General features: G+C 31.1%; 1 protein-coding gene across 2 annotated transcripts; it reads left to right on the forward strand.

Moving 5' to 3' along the window:
* Positions 1–363: 363 nt before the first annotated feature.
* LOC141690336 (uncharacterized) lies at positions 364–6,784 on the forward strand. 2 transcript variants are annotated; one of them, XM_074495112.1, is made up of 11 exons: positions 364–622; positions 721–922; positions 1,016–1,098; positions 1,398–1,498; positions 2,979–3,074; positions 3,459–3,512; positions 4,726–4,874; positions 4,960–5,077; positions 5,617–5,704; positions 6,091–6,321; positions 6,401–6,784. In XM_074495112.1, exons 1-10 carry the CDS (start codon positions 505–507, stop codon positions 6,285–6,287), a joined length of 1,206 nt encoding a protein of 401 aa, XP_074351213.1. In that variant the 5' UTR covers positions 364–504; the 3' UTR covers positions 6,288–6,321; positions 6,401–6,784. The 2 variants fall into 2 exon arrangements, with proteins under 2 accessions (XP_074351213.1, XP_074351214.1); XM_074495113.1 differs by having other exon boundaries at positions 463–622; positions 721–857.
* The last annotated feature ends 15,213 nt before the right edge of the window (positions 6,785–21,997 follow it).

A 21,997-nucleotide genomic window follows, 5' to 3' on the forward strand; every position in this document is an offset into this window, starting at 1 on the left:
ATTGATTCTATATTTTGTAAAGTAAATATTGTATTACATTTTCACTATAGCACGATTGGATAATACACACGTTATTAAATATTTACAATATCATGATTCGATTCTTACTTATATCGAAAATTTCTGAAACCTGATCGAGGAAATAGAAATACTAGATACTAAATTGTAAAGTAATAAATTATTTAGTCAAAAAAAATTATCAAAGAAATATTTAACATTAACTTTTAGAAAATAAATTAAAAATGAAGGACTCCAAAATAAAAAAATTTACTCCACAATTTTAGTTTGTTACATACAACATTTCAAGTGAAGTATACATAATGTACTTTACTTGAAATTCAAAGTAGAGATAATTGATCACCGTCCCACCGATCAACTAAACACGTCCACACGTGTATGTCTATATATACACACACCCCTCCATTTTTCTACATTCTTCACACTTCCATTTCATTTCTCGTCTCCACAACATCATCATCCAACTAGTCATCCTCCTATAACAACATGCCTTTTTGCGAGGTCGGAAAGTACCAAGACGCCGCCGACGCCGCCGGCAACAATGGGATCAAGATTTTCTACAAAACGTACGGCCGCGGACCGGTCAAAGTGTTGTTGATCATAGGTATATTTCGATCAATTTGTCTACTTGTTGTACATTTTTTACATGGGTTTTTGTTTAAATTTAATGGGTCGGTGTTTGTTTTTGTGATGATTGAGTAGGATTAGCTGGCACTCATGAATCGTGGGGTCCACAGATTATGGGGCTCACCGGAAGTTCGACGCCGAATGATCAGGATTGGCCGGATGGTGATCTGAGCTCAGGTGAAGTTGGGGTGGCTTATGAGGGGCTTATTGAGGTTTGTGCTCTTGATAATCGTGGAATGGGTCGTAGCTCTGTGCCTACAAAAAAATCAGATTACACGTAAACCTTTTCATATATCTGTGAATTATTTTGATTGAAATTCGATATATTTGTAGTTAAAATCAAATTGTTATTTTTATTTGTTAAATGCAGAACAAGAATCATGGCTAAAGATGCAATAGCTGTAATGGACCACTTGGGTTGGGATAAAGCACATGTTTTTGGGCATTCCATGGGTGAGACTTCTTAGAACTTTCAGTAGGACTTCGTTGAATTATTAGTTTGCTACAAACTGGTTTTCGTAGACTTTAACTTGATGTCGATAACAATATTTGTTAAAACTGGCTATGCGTAATGGTTGCGCAAATCTTTCAATGCCAACCTGCTTTTACCTCTTCTGAAACAGATAATATATTTGTTGTATGTCTTAGTATGAATGCAGCCTCAAGTAGTTGGTATAACTTTGGAAGCGTTGATGATCTAGGTATTGATAGTTTTTTCTAACTTTTGGTTTCTTCTCTTTAATGTCATATAGGAGCTATGATAAGTTGCAAATTGGCAGCGATAGTGCCTGATAGGATTCTATCCTTGGCTTTACTAAATGTAACCGGTGGTGGTTTTGAATGTTTTCCAAAGGTATGTTTTCTTTGTTACCGTGTAGCTATACTTGTAGAAGATGACTGAAAGGAATGTTATAAAATGTAATATCAATATTGCAAAATACACAAATGTATACTTCATTAACTTAGGGGTACCACTTTCAGTAGGAAAAAATATTGTTGGGGAAGAGATGATATATTATATATGTTGTTGATATGTTCTATGCAATCGCTAAAATGTGAAAAATATGAAATTCTCTACGCAGTTTCCCTACTTGAAATTTGCATACAAGCTAAATAAATATGTCAAATTATTTGTATGTGCAAGACTGCAAGCTCTAAAGATAAATTAGTGGACAGTAATTTGTACTACCGTATATTCAGCCTCTACTTGAGCTGCAATAATCCATCAAGCTTCTCTCTTTTTCCCGGATTTTCTTTATTGAACCTCCTTGGTCAGCAAATTGCAAGTCCAGGCTAAGACTCGTTTTGGATTTACCATCTGCAGTTACCGAAATCTCTTAGTCTGAGAATTTAGGAATCTAGCACAAATTTTGTTAATTACAGATTAAGCAGATACCCGTGCTGAAACTTTATAGTGCAGATGATCAACAATGCTCTAGTATTTTATGGACAAGGAAAATATACAATAGTAGTATATAAAGACTATCTGTGATTTGTGCATGGTTACAGATTTCGTAAATTGGAACTATTCGGTTGAGGTACCGATTTACGATTTATCGGATGATTTTTTAAAAAATTGGACAATTTATCGGGAATCGGTCAAATCGGACACATGTTTTGACCGATTTTTGAGCGATTTATCGGCGATTTTTGAGAAATCGGCCAATTTTTATAACAATGGATTTGTGTAATATATAATGATCATTGTCAAATTGCAGATTCATAATTAATTAGAAATTTTGAAACGAGTACAGTATATATCACAATATTTATATTAACTATTAACAATGAAAAACATTATAGTTCTGAATTTGATGTAGAAGAGGACTGAAAATGCACTTAAAAGTTAATAACAATGTTTGCGGATAGTAGGTGTTCTAAATTTTGTCTAGCAGAATCTGATTTATATCTATAACGATATGGCTAATATAGCCCCAAGGATTAGCTATACATTTGCATGGAACGCAACTCAGATATAGGAACCTAAGACCTTCAACATAACGTTAGTATCTATTATAACCATCTGGTTTATAATTTTAAGTTAATTAAGATAAACTTTTACTGCAAAATTATTTAAAAGTAATTTCTGTGAGCCATCTTTTTTTCCGATAATTTTAATCATAATTTTTAGCTTCATGTTTCCAGTTTATTCATTTTCCTCGAGTTTTTCAGTAGATCTTCTGATGTCACTTGATTCAATTTATTTTGTTGACAAGATTAACATGTTTGGATTGCAACTTGCATTAGACATGTTAACAAGATTCAACCTATCATATTTAAACTACTGATGTAGTAAGTCGCAGTTATAATGTCTTGTAATCTCTGTTTTGCAGCTTGATCGACAAACTTTATCCATTGCTATTCGGTTCTTAAAAGCTAAAACTCCTGAACAAAGAGCAGCTGTTGATTTGGACACTCACTACACAAAGGTTGATTATATTCTTAGTCTTCAACTTTTCTTCTCACTTACCTTTTAGGGCATCAAACCCATCACAAATATTTTGAAGAAATTTTGGCATATCAAACAGAAAATTTATTCTTCATGTCAGACACCAGAACCAAATGCAATATACGTTTACATGTGTTTAGGTTTTTTTAACAATGTAGGGCTTGATACCCTTGTATATACAGTTTCATCTGCACATCAATGTATGTGCTAGAGCTGTCCTTGCATATTAATGTTTAAAACTGAAGCATATGGTCTGTTGCAGAAAACAGTTTTTCATTCTTAACACATAATCTGGCATGAAAATGTGCTTGCACACTCTTGTGGCTTGTGAAAACTAATATTTTATAGTCTATCTGTTGTACAGGAATATCTCGAGGAACTCGTTGGATCTAAAACTAGAAGAGCAATTTTATATCAAGTAAGCACTTGAGAAACAGTATTGTTATGAAATCTTTTGGGTGGTTTAGTTGTACAGTATTGTTTCTTTGACTCTTATATATAATGGCACTGATTTGAAGCCTTTTAAGGCGGTTCTGTTAGAAAGTTTTCTTTCTTCCTCTCTCTTACTCACTGCAACTCTATGGGAGTATTGTATTTTCATTGCCGTTGCATTCATGTATTTGGTTTAGCTCTTTCTGTGCACATTGGATGAAATGTTCTACATAAAAGTTAGACCAAAAGGATAATATGGTTTGTAGAGTGGCATATCGTAGAAACTATCATACTCCATTTTCTTTTTAAATACTAATGTTGGTCTGTTAGTACTTCTACATACAGTTCAGAGTCATATGTGTATATTTACCAACTGAGACTGCAACCTGCCTTGTGTTGGATTAGTATATTATTTTGATATCTTACATTGAAGATCTAGACTTGAAGTTATATTCTCTTGTGCAGCAACTTTAAGAGCCTCCTAGTGTATTCCTCATAAATTAATAAATAACTAGACTCCCAGTAATTTATTTAATTTCCGCCTACTTTTATATCATTAAAAGAATATGAGAAATGGAGGGAAGTTAATATTTTGTTCATAAAAATTATATGAGGGATGGCTCAAGCTTCCTTATAATTAAGGAAGGAGATGAAGCTCTTAAATTTTTAAGTAGCCACTTGGAGGCTGTTGGAGCAAGATTTTCTCACACATTCCTTCTACTGTATTTCAACTTTAAAGGTCATATAGCCAGTCTTTTGGAGTTGCTCTTAAGTGGTTTTAAAATCTAAAACGTCATGGTATTGTACTTATTAGTCCAAGATCCTTACAGTGGCTATGAATATATAAACATGTTTGAGGGGTATTTGTAGTTCTAATCAATGCCATAAATATAACAGAGGGCCATTTTATACTAAGGAGCTACACAATTACAGATGGAATCTTAAATGATGAAAGTAGCTATCTTTCGTCGACTCTGATTCATCTTTTAATCTCAGGCTAAATATTGGTCTTGACTAGTGAGATTAAGGAATAAAGCACCATCTCCTCCAATATTAAAAGTCTTGCATTCTTACTAGAATGACCCTTTACACTTGAACAGTATGGAGTTTGAGAATTGGCTAAAAATTTCAGATAATAGCACTCATGAAAATGACCATTACCATCTCTGTAATTTAAAGCAAGAGTATCATTATTACAGGAATATGTCAAAGGCATATCAGCAACTGGTATGCAGTCAAACTATGGTTTTGATGGTCAGATCCATGCATGCTGGACACACAAAATGTCACAAATGGAGTTTGAGTTGATACGCTCTTCTGGATTTTTTGTCTCAGTTATTCATGGAAGGTAAAAGCTAAAGTGGAAATTCTTTTCATTTCTTCACCTAACTATACTTGTTTAGACAACTAAGAATAGTTTTCATGATATATAGGAATGATGTCATTGCTCAATTACGACATGCAAAGCGACTTGCAGAGAGATTACACCCTTATTCTAGAATGATAGAACTTCCTGGTGGGCATCTTGTGAGTCATGAGAGGACTAAAGAGGTAAACACATGTGTATACACGTAGCTAGTAAATTACAGGTTATGGTTGGAACCTCATTAAGTTGTATACATGTAGAGTGACTTGTATCTCTATACAAGATTCTTGAGTATTTATTTTGGAAAAGCTAAGTGTTGTACAAGCCTTAGGCAGTGGGATCATTAATGAATTAGTTCGAATATATGCATGTGCGGGCATGCATCATTTATAATGTCGCCTTTAGCATACAAATATACATAGATATTATATGTATGGAAGGTAGCTAGATTTACAATTTAGAGGAAATGACATAAATCCTACAGCAAGGATGAACTTCATTTAGAAACTGTGAAGAAGCACACAAGGAAAAAGGTTAATTACTTTAATAGACATTATGTGCCTTTGAGATTCATTCCTAAAGTCTGAAACTACATTTCCAGAATCTTGTAATATTATATATTTTTGCTTTTTAAATAGAAGAATTAGATATATTTGGTTCCCTTGTTTATAGTATCTTATTACTTTAAAAAAATGTTAGAATGACTCTTTATTGCAAACTCTAGGTCAATCAAGCTCTTCTCGAGTTGATCAGGGCATCAGAAAGTGAGATAGACCCACTTGAATGGACGAATATACCTCAACCTACCACTAGTAAGTATCAGTCTCAGTGTGCACAAATTTCCTTTGATCATGTTCTTTGTTGGTGATACCCTCACTTGAGAAGTCTTCTAATCTAACAAGTAAGTTTGTACATAAATTTATTTTTAGACCATATTTACCCTCCCCGAGTCGCTACCTCATGTTACTTAAGAGAAATATTAAACTTTAGACAGAGAGGGAACTCTTATGAATTTGATTACGGAAGAAGACACTGCAGAATATTATTATCAACATTAATTATCATTTAGTATTAAAACATATGAGAATTACGGTTTCCTGGATTAAGAGACCTTTCAACGATTAAGCATTTTCAGCTAGTATTCTACTTGAATGTATCTGAATCATGTCCTCTGCTTCTAAGCTTTGTTCATTTGTAGGGTGGGAAATGACCAGAATATCGTTTTACAAGAGAAATTCAGAAGCAGGACACAATACATCTTCGAAGTTTGGCGTTGTAGAAAAGATATATCTATTCTTCATGTACCTCTTTGGTCTCCTAATTTTGGCATGCGAGCATTTATGGAGAGCAGTAAAAAGTTTAAGACCGGCTAGGGTAGGAGCAGCAATCACATAAAGCACTTTAATCTACAAAACCTATACATCAACTCGTAAGTAGACCTTAACTTCATGAGTTGTTTCAAATGCGAGCTAAAACCTAACCATACCCGTCTCCTTTCCTTTATGCAGGAATTTTTTAAAAAGATAAACTGAGTAATTTGACCAGCTGGTCGAATATAAATTGTACTGTTTGGAAGAAAACTAGCAACATAACTTACACATACCTTGTATAGTACTAAAGTGGAAACTGTACAAGATTGAATAAAGGTTGCGCCATTCTGGGAGGACTAGAAACAGTTAAAGTTGAATTCTATGATGGCAGCAGCTAATGAAGAATAACCAGTATACATTGTAGCAGGGTCCTAGTTTTGTCAAGGTCCAGGATTTCATTCATTGTAAACTCTTAATCATTTAATTCAATAAAATTGAAATGTAGTGATAATCTTTGGAGTGCTTCTTTTACAAATACTCTTCAACTTCATTTTATCTTTTAAATTGAAAATTTTACCACCATATATTATGCACCCCTTTCTTGTTTTTTCATTAGTGAATTGTATATTTATCTATCATATAAATATTGTATTTTGCCTAATTTAGATACTTGTAATGATAATTTTATCCATTGACTCGGTGATAATGGGTGATGTAAATTTTTTCTAATATTTATGTATTTTCTTTAGACTTCTGTAAGTTATTGGGAATAGTTCTTATTTAATATTAATTTTGTTGTGCATTCATAAGGCTACATGATACATAAATTTATTTAGTGATACTTAAATATGTTTTATAGTTTTATTAAGATATAGGAGTAAATTAATTTAAGAAACCTGAATAGGATATTTCTTTGCCACTGACATATATCTAGTTCAATTTGAATTTTATATTGTGCTATGACCCAGGAACAAATAATCAGTTTCTTTGTTTTATATTAGTATTAGTATAACTTGAAGAGTATTTCTCTACCGCCTAAGCATTTCTCAAATATAATATGTTGGTCATATAAATCTATCCAATAAAATTTGTTACAATGATTAGTTATATGTTTAAAATATTATATTATTACTATTTCAAATTGTTATAAATACGCATGTCATTTTTTATAAAGGTTCAATTCAGTTTCTAACATAATATTTATAAAGGGTTGGCTAAACTTCTAATAAGAACAATATAGAGGAATTGGGTGAACTTTTTTCACATTATCTCTATAATATGCATTATATCATAATAAATATCATTATAATAAATTACAATTGAAGTTAGTATACTATGAGTATCAATCATATACTATTTTATGTGAAAATAACTTGAAATTATACACATTTAAATTAATATTAAAATTTATAATTATAAATTTTAGTATTTAAATATTTATATTAAATTTTCATTAAAATTATAAATATTATAAATAAAAATATATAATTATTAATAGGAAACTATGTGCATAGTATTTATTAATGACAGAAGCACCTTCAGTTATGCTTTTTAGGGAGATGCTTAGCAAAGGTATTTATGGTAAAATCTCCATTAATCAATAATTCATAAATTAATAATCCACTTCAACTTAATATTTTCAATAAAAAAAATTTGATTAAGAGATAATAGTTGACACAGTATATTTATAATCTCGATAAAATAGTAAATAATGATCCCACATTACTAATATTTAGTGTATAATTGGATTACATTATTAAAATTAAATGGTAAATAAGTTAAAATGTTTTTAAACAAATAAAACTAAACCAAACTATATCTTGCAAAAGAAAGATCTGGGAGGGAGGGTATGATGTAAGAAGTATTTTCCTCATTCAAAAAACCAAACAAAGAGGTTGTCTACCCCTCTACCTATGTGTGAACATGTGTATATATTCCAACTTTTATCCTACATAAAAATACTTTTAATATTTTTAACTCAATCTTATATTTTTAAACAAATAAGAATCGATAAATAAGCTCTAAATATTATTTTTTTACTACATTTTAATATGTAAATTACTTAAGAAAAAAATATTTTACTATTTACAATCAACTAAATCGTGGATAGTTATGTAATTTAAATGTCAAATGAACGATTAAATAACAATCTATAATTTTATCAATTTTAATGTGTTACATGATATTTAGGTTATTTGAATAGAGAAATATAAACAAGATCTAAGACAATTTTGGAAGAAGAGAAGAACCGATGGAAATGAAGGAGAAAAAGAAATGAGCTTTGAAACAAATGAAATTGAAACGGTGAAGGTTAAGATTTCAAATTTTAGGCTTAAGACAATAAATGGATTAAATCTCTAAGACAGATAACAGTAGAACGGTCCAAATGAAGCTGCCTTGTATAAATGAAGCGTAGAAATGAGTCACCAATTATATTACATGTACATGTCCTATGTCATTTACTTTGAAAACTCTGAGACAGTTACAGCAGTACTAAATGTAAAAGTGCAGTACCTGCAACCGGGAAGGGAGAGCATCAGCATCAACACAATTAAACTGCGAGAAGCTTTATTTTAAATCAAATCTAGATTTGTATGCACACATAGGAAACATGAGTGCGTGATATTAAGAGAAGAAAGCCTAGCCAGGCACAAGGATTGAATTGTTTTACATGAATGAACTACCAAGTACAAACAATCAGAACGTACCAGGTAAAATCATGTTTTCTTGATGTTGGATATATGATGGTGTATATTGTATAACATAAGAAATCATGAATAAAAGCTTGGAGAAAGAAACTGAATACAGATGTAGCAGCCATAATATACCTCGGGAATATTCTCTATTATGCTTATATAATTTCAAGCATGCAAGTAAAGTCCAATAATAATCAGAAAACAATTTTCGCTAGCTAGGAATTCTCCCTTCACTTCATTCCCTTCCTTTGGATATTCTATTTTTTATTCCAAGATAGTACTTATTATTTCATCTATATCCAAATCTATGTTAAATTAATTTTACTCATGCCACACCTTTTACTCATCCACGCTTTTTTTAAGTACTAACCTCCTGATAATTTTAGAATCTTCTTCAATTTTGATTTAGACTTTGTTTTAAACATCTGGAATCTACTTCTGATTTATTATTCAAAATAATATTAAAAAAATAATATTTTTATTAATAAACTAATTTTATTATAACCAAAAATTGTGTAATAGTTGATAAACATAAAAATATTATTAACTACACAGAGTTTGAAAATAAAGAGAAGAGAAAATAATTTTAAAATTTTTCTAACCAGGTGTGCTCCTACTTTTTGGTTAGAGAAGAAAAATTATCGAAATAGAAAATTTCCTATAATTTCCCCCCTAAAACTTTCTTTCCAAAAATGGAAAGATTTGGAAAGATCCTCTCACACTACATACTTCTTTTTTGTGATTTTTTCTCCTTTTTTACACAAACTCCCGATTTATTTTCTTCTGCTATTTTTCTTCTCTTCTTCTCCCATCTCTTCTCTTATCTCCCAAAAAAATCTCGGGAACACATTGGAAGTTAAGAGCTACTAGCTAATATTAAAAGTGATGAGTGAGAATAAAATTTTAAAATTTTAAAAAAACCTCCAAGTATCTTGGAGTTTCAATTCAAACCATTTTTTATTTTTTTCATTTTAAAAACATTTTTGAAAAGTTTATTATAAAGGCAAATGCCCTAAACTATTGTTAAATAGAAAATATTCATATGCCTTGCATGTTTTCTTGTCCGGCAAAGATGATGATAAGCTTATCTAAGACTAATCAACTATTCCTATTTATTCCGTCAATGGAAAAAAATAGAGACTTAGAGCATTTCTAACCAAATAAAACTTGTAACGCCCCCAAATCCGTGGTCAGGGGATTTGGTCGTCACTATGAAACATCAATTCAAATCAACATGTTTAATCGAAAAGCAAATGTCAGCGGAAGATATTTATCATTTATGACCCCAAACTAATCCAAGATCTTTTAAGGTTACAGTTTTAGAAACAAGAATTCCAAATTCCATAAATAAATTTTCACTTTATTTTAAAACTCTTTTCAATAAATTCCAATTCAAAACTAACTCGCTAATATAACTTCAAAAAGAAGTATACTAGGCCCAACTATAAAATAACACAATTATAATATAATATAATATACACAACTTTACACAATAAAACTTACACTAATTCGCAAATCCTGGACCAACCACCTTCCAAAAACTTCTTTTTTACTTCCCCGAATTACGCGGCTAAACAGCGCAAGCTAATCTTCAATGGAGATTAAATTTAAAAACAGGCAAGTATGAGCGGAAGAAATGCTAAGCAAGTTCATTATAACATATATAGGGTTTTTTTATATATAAAACCGACGTCTGCAATAGAGCAAAACCTTTAAAAATCATAAATTGCTGAATCATAAAATTTTAGTTGAGGAACCCCAGAATTGGTTCCTTAATTGTATTCAAAACCATTTTGATATTTTTTTTGAGCGAAATGCTTCAGCTATTCAAATCATCCACAACAAACAACAACCCCTAGAAATCAAAATTTAATTTCGAGTTCAAGAACAAAAAATCGAATTTAAGATTCGATTACCTTCAGGTGATGAAATTTCAACACGAAGAGCTCGATGAGAGCTTTAATTCGACTATTTACACATCAAAAACCGATTCCTGAAACCTCCAGAATCATTGATCGAAGTTCTTGCACATAATCTTACCCCCAAAACTTAGTTCTTAGCTTTAGGAATTTTCTGAATTTTTATATATAAAAAAATGAATAAAATAATAAATCTGTTGGTATTTATGTTTTTACTGAAATTATATCCCAAAATAAATTAAGGGTGTTTTTATCCCCTAATTATAATAATTAGATCCGAAAAAAATAATTACGAGGAATAATTTTAAAAGCGATAAAATATGAAATTTGTATCGAAATTTCCCGAAAATTGTGAATAATTTAAAAATATAGAAATACTGGGTATTTGAAATACGATAGATTTTGTAAAAATAAAAACATGAATTTTGTGGGCTTTGACGTCCCGATGGGGTCCCGGTCCGTTGATTTTTGAAAAACCAAAACAATTCCTAAATTAACAGAAAAACCCGAAAACACATAAAATGCATTCAAACGCACATAAATCGAGATAAAACGAGTAACTCGATAAAGACACTAATAAACACGTAACGAATATCCTATTGGATCAAATCGGATCCAAAAATAGATTACTTAGCCGGTAAATAACTATAAAACGATACAATTTAATATCAGATTTGGATAATTATCAAAACTGAGCTTCTTATTAAACACCATATGAGAAAGTATTGTAAAAATATCCCGTTTATAGAGAATACGGGTTTTATTGATTTACCGAAATAATTATCGTATCGAAAATTTTGCGCCGGGACGCGTACGGGTCAAACCGTAATCCGGATCGGAAAAGTTAAAACACGAAAAATGTCCGGGAATACCAGATTGGGTTAGGAAGGAGTTTTTCGAAGAGTTTCGGGTTGTAAAAACGCAAAAACAGTTGAAGTTGGACGATTTCCGGCTTTATAAAATAGTTTTGTAATTATACAGAAAATAATTATTAAATTCATAAATCATTATAAAATTATATAACATACCAAAAAATATCACAATTATCTATATTTTATTCTGGACACATAAAAATTAGAATGCTCAAAGATTATCATATATAAACATCCAAAACATCAACTTCAAGTACCAGATAATTCACTAAAATTCACATAAAATCACATAAATAATTCCATATAATTATAATAATAATATCTGAAAATATGGAATATTACAAAACCCTTAGCTAAAAATCATTAATACATACTATAAATAAAAAATATAGAGATTATGTAAAAAAAATCATCCCCAATAGTGCATTCCCCTTGTTTATAAATATATTCAACCTCTTGATGTTGACTATATTTGTTGAACCACTATACAAATCTGTAAGAAATTAGTAAAAAAAATTAATCACTTATTACCATATTGAAATAATGTATTCTATTTATAACAACATAAAAATTTAATAACATACTATTTTTAAAATATAGCTAACCAGCCAATACCATCTAAGTATAATATTTTACAAGTTCAACAAATTTTACATATTATCCTAGAGGGCCAATTTAGCCAACCAATTATAACTACCAGCATTGGAGATGCTTATATGAGATTTAGAAGTAAACTAAATTTTTTAGTTTTCAGTTTTTTCTAGGGAAGATAGAATTATTTTATAGGCTAGTAAATAACAAAATTTTGTTGTTTTTTGGTATTACATTGATTTATGAATGATATTAAAAATATCAAGAATTGTTAAAAAAATAAATTCGTTCAACAAATAGTCGAAAAAAGTTATTTCCAAATTCATTTCATTAAATTAAATATTTTTTATCGGGGTTTAATAGTTTAAAAGTGTTATTCTTTTATAATAGCTTAATAGAATATAAAGGTAAATAATATTATAAACATGAAAAGGCTAGTTTAGACTTATTAGATTTCTAAACTAGATTAAATGATAAGTAAAATAATAATTTATAATAGATTTTCAAATTATGAATACGTGCTTGTTTGGAGGGTGTTATGAATTAATAACAAAATATTAACAATTTTGTTAGTAGTTGTATAGGTAATTACTCGACCTAATAATTGGACTTTAAATTTAATTGATGATAACTCTTAAATATAATTATAACATGTATATAATTGGTATAATAAAGTTAAATTTAAAATCAAATTGATAATAAATTAATATACAATAGTAATTTTAGAAATAGAGTATCACTTAAAATTAAAGAAATATTTTAAGTAACCCATGTTCAGGACTACAAATATTAACTTACATTGCTAAAATAAGTTAATATAGTTATCACATATGTGACATGTCTAAAATTTATAATTTTAAAAAAACTAATATTTATTATAATCTATAAAATTAGATTGACATATTAAAAAAAGGTCAAAATTTTACAAACAAAACTATAATTTTAAAAAACATTCATATATAAATAATTTATTGAAGTATCATGCATTGCACGGGTAAAAAATTAATATTAATTTTTTATATAAAATAATGTAGCATTCGAATTTCATCACAATCTAACTAATTTTAAAATTAAAATATTTGTAATCCAAACATTTGACTTATTAGATAACTTATGAGTTATTACATAACTTATTTACTTACATGTAAGCTTGTAAATTCTGAAGCGATTTTGGTTACATAAATCATTTTCTATGAGCATTTACTTCCACAAAAGTGTTCCATTTTCCATTTTCTAAATTTTTACAATTTTTCTGATTTTTTATTTTTTACAAAAACTAGTAAATAAAGCCGCGATTCGCGGCGGCGTTATAAATTTTTCATAAATTTAATATAAATTCTAATATGAACTAATATTATAATTTAAAGAAAAAATAGTTCGAGTCGTTCTCTCGTCAAACACAATACTAATAAAAATTTATTATAATTTAGATAAAAAAAATTGTTTGAGTCGACCCTCCGGTAAAACACAATACTAATAAAAACTATTATAATCTAAAAAAATTAGTTTTAGCGTACTTCCGTCAAATATAATACCAATAAACAAATTATTAATATTTATATATAATTTAGTTTGAACCACCCTCCCGTCAAATACAATACTAACAAAAAATTATTATAATTTATATAAGATTTAACTCGAGCCTTCTTTAGAGTAGCCCTCACCTTAAACACAATGCTAATAAAAAAACTCCATACTGCAATATATACGCAGTTAAGCACACAGTGTTTGAAAATGGAAAATTTGAGTCATGTTTTAGACATGTTCTTGATGTAATTTCCTAAAACCAATTGTTGGAGGTTGTTACTTGTAATGAGTACATAAACTTTCATATTTGGATCTAAGTCATTTTCTTAATGTAATCCATATAGAAATTGAGATGAAGTTAGTAGCTTGAAATGGGTTTGTGGGTTTTTAAAAGGGTGTAGTGCTTTATATAGTACCATGCGCAAAAGTAGTATACCAACTACTAAGGCATGCGGGTGTGCATGATGTTATTGTGTGCCTCGCGCGCACACACACGCGCGCCGCCGCCACAACTCGACTCGGGTCAAGGCGATTTGGGTGATTTTCTCGGCGTCTCGCGTTCGCGAGGCGACCCGGGGCGAGGAATTTTACTGCTTGTTTAATTAAAATATTTACTGATTTATTATTTTGTTTTTTTATCTGAATATTGATCAGTGTTTCTGTAACATGAGATATCATATCAGTATTTGTTGAACTGAATAAATACCGATATCAGTATTTGCTGAATCAGAGTTTATAAACTCTGATATGCTGAATAAATACTGATGGATACATCAGCATTTTCTAAAAGGCTGTTAAATGTTGATATGATATCAGCATTTGCTTAAAAGTTGTTAAATGCTGATATGTGACTGTTACAGTTCTGATTCCGGAAATATTTCATTAATTGCAATTTCTGGGCAAACTGAGGTCAGATCGCTGTTGAGATTTACGTATCTTTGGACGAATTGCTCCGAGTTGTTGTATCATGGAAGTGATATTGCTGCAACCCAACACAGCGTAAGTGAAGCAATAATTTCTTCAGGAACAAACTAGAATCTCGAAGGCTAGACGCCTCAGTTGTTAATAGTTCTTTCAGATTTGTTAAAGTTTCTGTTAGAGTTAAGTATTCTATCATCTCTTTGTCAATTCGGTTACTGATTTATCTTGTTGTTTTTGTCTTCGTGTTTTGTTTCGTTATTTGGTTTAATTGCATGTTATTGCTTAATCCTGATTATATATAACTGCCTCATTGTTGCGCGTAGTAATTCAAACTGATTTATTCTATAAATTATAATACATATTGACTTATAATATGTTAAATTATAATTTTAACCTCTCTTATTTAAGATACATTTTTATTATATAACCTAGTTCCCCCCCCCTAAGTTACCATGATATTAAATCTCTATTCTGTATCTCACAAAATGTATTTATACATTATTCTATTTATGATACGTATTCTATCTAATATATATTGATATATAATGCGAACTACTCTGGTTTATGAATTAGAATACCTATTTTACTTACAATACGTGTCAAAGAAAAAAATTTGAACCGCTATTTAAAAATCATGGTACTTTTTTTATTTATAAATCCCAATATCTATCCTTTATAAAAAAATTGTATTTGCGTATTGTGGACATTCCCTCATTTACATCGCGGAGTATTTTTGTGTGTTCAATTTTCAATATGTTAAAACATACTTTAATTATCAATATTTAAAATTACGAAATATTGTATAAAACATGTCTGTACCTTAACAAGACTAAGACAATTTGTCAATCCTAAGTAAGTTGTATTGTTATCTAAATTTGTATTTTATACTTGTAACACTTAAAGTCTGTAAAAATGCAAAGGAGCAGACTAGAGTCTTTTTCCTGAAACAGTATCAAGTCTAAGCATTCTATCTGGAAGAAGATCAAGGTGATCATGCCTCAGAAGAATTTTGAAGAAGCTTGGAGTTGAATAAATCTGTCTGGTTAAAAATACTCTAAGTCAAGATCTCTACAAGTCACAAATTTAGTGTTATAGAGAAGTCATTCGAGAACTCCAAATGACTTATCGAGAAGTCAGAAAAGCTACTAGAGAACTCAGAGATATATCGACAAGTCAAGAAGACATGAAGGTTGGAGATATCGACAAGTCATTTCTTCACTAGAGAACTCAGAGTTATCGACAAGTCTACATTCATTAGAGAGCTCTGAGTTATCGATAAGTCAAAATTCACTAGAGAACTCAGAGATATCGATAGGTCAAAATTCACTATAGAACTCTAAGTTGTCGACAAGTCAAAGTGAAGACATGATGCTGAGAGATCTCGACAAGCCAAAGTTTCATTCGAGAACTCAGAGACCTCTATAAGTCAAATTCACTAGAGCATTAGAGATCTCGATAAGTCATTATACTTATCGAGATGTCAAGATCTCTATATGCCTAATTGGAGATCTCGAGTGAAATTCTCAAAGTACAAAATCACAGACCAGTTCAATATTCAAGATAAACAATCAACAAACAATCCAACCGGCTGGATTGACAAGTCTACAAAAAGCAGCTTGAAGAATGTGCAAGATCAATGGTGAAGATTAACTGACAGAGGAAGATCAAGATAATCACAGGATGCTAGAGATATGCTAAGCCAGAAATGGAAGATCTATTTTTCTATCTATATAAATGACAAGTGACAGTTTAGAAAAGCTAATAGCATGTCTTATTGTACACTGTGTAAACCAGCAGTTAACTGAATTATAAAGTTAACACTGGTCCTTCAGTCAGTTGCAATAATTTAGATAGAAAATCTTGTAATTCTCTCAAGAAGAAGCTAAACTCTTTATCAACAAAGAGCCTAGAAATTTTGTAGCAAAACATTCTTAATTTTAATATAAAATTAAGTGAGTTTTGAAGATTTGTGTTCTTTATTTTCTGCAAGCTTAATTTCTGCATGAACATAATTTACTACAAGATTTAATTTACTTTGTTCAACCATAAACATTCAAGAAAAGCCTAAAAACATCTAAAACACATTCACCCCCCCCCCCCCCCGTGTGTTATACATTTCCTAACAAGTGGTATCAGAGCAAAATCTGAAAGTAAACAGATTCAAGATCTTGGAAGAATGAATACACATAAAATCAGTAGCATCGAAATTCCTATATTTGACAAAGCTAACTATACTCTTTGGAAAAAGAAAATGATTCTGTTAATCAGGATGGCCAATCCACTCTACATTCATATCCTCAAGAATGGGTCATTCACTCCTATGGTTAGAGTTGAGGAATCTACAGATGGAGATATGGTTATTCCAGCTTATTATGCTCCCAAGGACCCTGCAGAATACTCTGAGCCTGAGAAAGAGAAAGTCTCCCTGGATAGTGGCTTGTAGTTAATCTTAATTGAGTCACTTGACAATGTAATGTATAACAACATTTTCAACCGTGACACTGCAAAACAGATATGGGAAAAGATTGAAATACTTTATGAGGGAACTGAGGAAATTAGATCTAATCAAAGAAGAATACTGATTTCACAATATGAGGGTTTCATGGCCAAGCCAAAGGAAAGTATAACAGATGTGTTTGAAAGGTTTAACAAGCTGATAAATGATTTACAGCTCCATGACAAATACTATGAAGCTGAAGAAGTGAACCTGAAGTTCATGCTTACTCTCCCTGATCATTTGGAATAGAAGATCTCAGCAATCAGGGAAGGGAGAGACTTGAGTAGGATAACACTAGAAGTTCTGTATGAAATTCTTAAAACATATGAACTTGAAATGATTCAGAAAAAATCATTGAGATCTAGCCAAGGACATGTTGTAGATGGTTCAAGTGCTTTACTTGTCAATGAAAGCCAAATATCTACTGATGAGCCAAGATCTCAAACTCCAGTTACCTCAACAAGTGAGCAAATAACAAATGATTCACAGGAACAAGTCATTCTGGAATTGGAAGAAGATGAGTTCTACACTCTTGATGAACTGGATGAACTAGATCAGTCAATGGCCTATCTAGCTATAAAATTCTCTAACATTAGAGTAAAGAAACCAAGACACTTCAAGGGTAAAGGACAGTCTTTCAACAAAGACAACAGATGAAAAGGAAAAGGGAAGTACACTTCTGAACGCAAAACTGGCTACAAAACTGGATCTGTTGACAAATCTAAGATAAGGTGCTTCAATTGTGATGAGTTAGGCCATTTTGCTACAGAATACAGGAAACCCAAGAAAGCAAAGAAGGATAAAGCTTATCTTGAACTTGAAGCAAAGTATGAAGCTCTTCTGAAGAAACAGCAAAGCAAAGCTTATATTGCAGAGGGTAAAAGTTGGGATGACTCTGAAAATGATGAAGATGAAGAATTTAGAAATTATGCACTCATGGCCTTGGAGCAAGGAGAATCATGCTCATCCAAATCACAGGTACCAACTCTTACCACAATTGATTTAAATTTGAATCAATATAAGGAAACTGTAGAAAAGATAAGCACAGAAATATTTCATATCCACACAAGCATGGTTGCTGCTAATGAAAAAGTTAGCAGATTAACAAAGATAAATGAGAAGCTTGAAAGTGGGAAACAAGAAACTGAATTATTGTTGGTGGAGTTTGAAGCTTTAAAACAAGAAAATGCATATCTAAAGAACAAGCTCAATTGTGCAAATGAAATTGAAGCAGTGCTAAGGGAGAAGTTGGAAAAGAATGAAGTGAAGCTGAAATATTTCAGAAATGCATCTGAACTGGTTGGACAATACCATGAGAAAAACAATCCATGTGCTTACATTGCTATTGGCCTTGACTATGATGCTTTGAATGACAAAAAGAAGACTGTAGGTGACAAAGGGAAAGCAAAGAAAACTGAAAATGCTCCTACCTTTTTAAAAGAGGTTAATGCACCTACATTCAAAGTATGTGAAGTCAACTTCAGTGAAGAAGAATTGATTATCAAGAAAGAAATTACTGATGAGGATAAAGAGGAGAAAACTGCAGAATCAACTCAATCCTTCAAAACTGAAGAAAAACTCATGGACAAACAAAGTCTCAAGACATTTGTCAAAGAAGCCAAAAGTGAAGATGCAAGAAAGAAAAAGAAAAAGAAAAATGGGAAAATAGGGATAAATAAAAGCAACAATTTTGCTTATGTTGCAGATGCTCCAAGAAAGAAGTGTGAAAAATGTGGCTCTGTGAATCACCTAACTCACCTTTGTAAAAAGGCAGTTAGCAAGCCAACTGAGGAAGCCTGCAAATACAATGAAGCAAATGCAAATGATCCTTATTCATTCTGTGATAAGTTTGACTGCATTCCTTGCAACTTGAAAGTAATGAATAGTTGCCACAAACTGAGAGTAGACCTCAAGGAAACGAAAATTGGGTCTACAATAGAAAGGGAAAATGCTCAACAGTCAATGAACTCTATTTTATCTGAAACTACTCATTTTACTTCTGTTAAATCAGTCAACAAGAAGTAAGTACCCAACACTGCTTGGGTTGCTAAACACACTTAAAACTCATTGTGTGCAGGGTAAAGTGAAGAAAGTCATCTGGATCATAGACAGTGGATGTTCCAGGCATATGACAGGTGATAAAGCCCTACTATCACAGTTTGAGGAGAAAGTTGGCCCTTTGGTGATATTTGAAGACAACAATAAAGGATTCACAATGGGATATGGCAAGATTGTTTCTGAAAATATTGCCATTGATGATGTAGCACTGGTAATTGGTCTTGAAGTGAATCTTCTCAGTGTTAGCCAATTTGCAGACAAAGGCTTTGAAGTTTTATTCAACAAAGAAGAATGGACTTTTATCAGCAAGAAAGCTGGTGAAGTTGCTCTAAAAGGAGCAAGGAAAGGAAGCTTGTTTGTTGCAGATTTTGACTCAACAAATAAGTATGGTGTTTGTTGCTTCTACACCAAGGCTTCAGAAGAACAAAGCAAGCTCTGGCATAAAAAGCCGTCTCACTTGAATTTTAAGAGAATTAACACATTGGTTAAAAAGAAGCTGGTAAGAGACATGCCTAAATTGGAGTTTGCTCAAGTTGAAGTTTGTGAAGCTTGTCAGAAAGGAAAAATGAAAAGATCAAGTCACAAGTCAAAAACTGTGAATTCTATAAGTACTCCTTTGCAACTAATTCATATGGACTTGTTTGGGCCAGTAAATGTCTTATCAATTTCAAGGAACAAATATGCATTTGTGATGGTGGATGATTTCTCAAGATACACTTGGGTAGAGTTTATGCACTCTAAAGATGAAACTCCATATATCATAATTGAGCACATCAAGAAGATAGAAAAACAGGCTGAAGATTACAATTGTGTGAAAAGATTGAGAAGTGACAATGGAACAGAATTCAAAAATGCAATTTTGAGTTAATTCTACAAAGGCAAAGGCATTGTTCAAGAATTCTCAGTTGCTTGAAAACCTCAACAAAATGGAGTAGTTGAGAGAAAGAACTGAACATTAGTTGAAGCTGCTAGGATAATGCTGCAAAATGCCAAGTTGAAGGGTTTTAGCACATAAACACAGCGAAAACGTAAATTTAAATCTTAAAAAAACTGAAACCCTCCGCAGGATCCATGCGAAAAATAATATTTAATTCGTAGTTCAGTATTTTTACCTTAAAAAGCTTTACGTTAATGGAAAGATGGAGGTGTTTAATCGCGATCCAAGAACGATGAACGGAGATCCTTAGCAGCTGCTCCTCAAGTGTGAAGCACTCCACCAGTATCCACCAAGAAAACGATGTAATGAAGGAGGAGGAGATGGAGAGAATTAGGGTTTTATAAATCTTTTTGGTTGAGGCAAAAATAGGGTCTATAATAGTATATTTATAGGCAAAAATTTCAGCTAAAAATTTTCCCATAAAATATTATTATTATTAACCCTTTATTATTCTCATTAATAATTAAAACATCTTTTAATTATTAATCCTTTTTCTAAACACTTTAGAAATAATTCTCTCTCTTGATTTAATTTCCAAAAATTAAATTCTTAATTAATAATATTAAGAACATTTTCTTAATTAATTTATAATCAATTAAATCTCATTTAATCAATTATTAAATTTTCCAATTAATTATTTATTTCATAAATAAATAATTATCAGCCATTATTAATTAATTTCTCCACCATTAAATCATTCTCTTTTATGGTGTGACCTTGTAGGTTCAATATTAAGCCGGTAGTAGAAATAAATAATAATAAAACTATTTTATCATTATTTATATAAATTCTCTAATTCATTAAATATGATTAATTAATTAATCATATTTATTCTACATTGTGAGGGATACTTCTCAGCATATCGCGACTATCCGGATAATACGAATTCACTGCTTAGAATACCAAGAACCTATTCAGTGAGTAGTTACCGTACAATCAATTCCTTCTACCTTGCAATGTCACGATTAAATACAAGACATGGAACTTGTGTCAAACCTATCTTATTTAATCACTTGCTTTCCCATTCACGATGCTTAGTTCTATTTAATGTAAATTAGAAACTCCTTTCTAATTTCATTCACTCTGGCCAGAGATTCCTGAACTAACATAAGTGGATCAGCATTGAACATTCTCTTCCTTCACTGGAAGGGGTAGATCCTTTATTGATCATGCACTATCTTCGTGTACAAATTCCTATACCCAGTAGAGCCCTTATAATTGTCCTTTGAGACTAAGAACTAAACCAAAACATAGTTCAGTGTACACAAGATGACTATGATGACCTCAAGACTAAGGATACTTGTACAACTATCACTATGTGAACAACTGCTGACACGTGAGTGAACTTCATCAGTTGTTCAGCTGTGTGAGTCATGTTTAGTGAACTTATTCTATAATAAGCACCTACATACTAGCTATAGTGTCATCACACAAATGTCTGTGAGAACAGACATCTTTCATAATGAAGCAAGCATAATATGTACCGATCTTTGCGGATTATTAATTACCAATTAGTAATCCTACGACCAGGAACTATTTAAGTTTAGAGTTATCATCTTTTAGGTCTCATTATTATGATCTCATCACAATCCATAGAAAGCTTTACTCTAAACTGTGGTATATCTTATTTAAACATTTAAATAGATAGAACCCGCAATAAAAACAAAACAAGTCTTTTATTAATATCAATGAAATCAAAACAGATTACATAAAAGTTATTCCTAAATCCTCATACATGATTGGACTTAGGACATATCTCTTTCACAAGTTGCCAACA

The sequence above is a fragment of the Apium graveolens genome, chromosome 10, assembly GCF_009905375.1.
Source record: "Apium graveolens cultivar Ventura chromosome 10, ASM990537v1, whole genome shotgun sequence".
NCBI lineage: Eukaryota > Viridiplantae > Streptophyta > Magnoliopsida > Apiales > Apiaceae > Apium > Apium graveolens.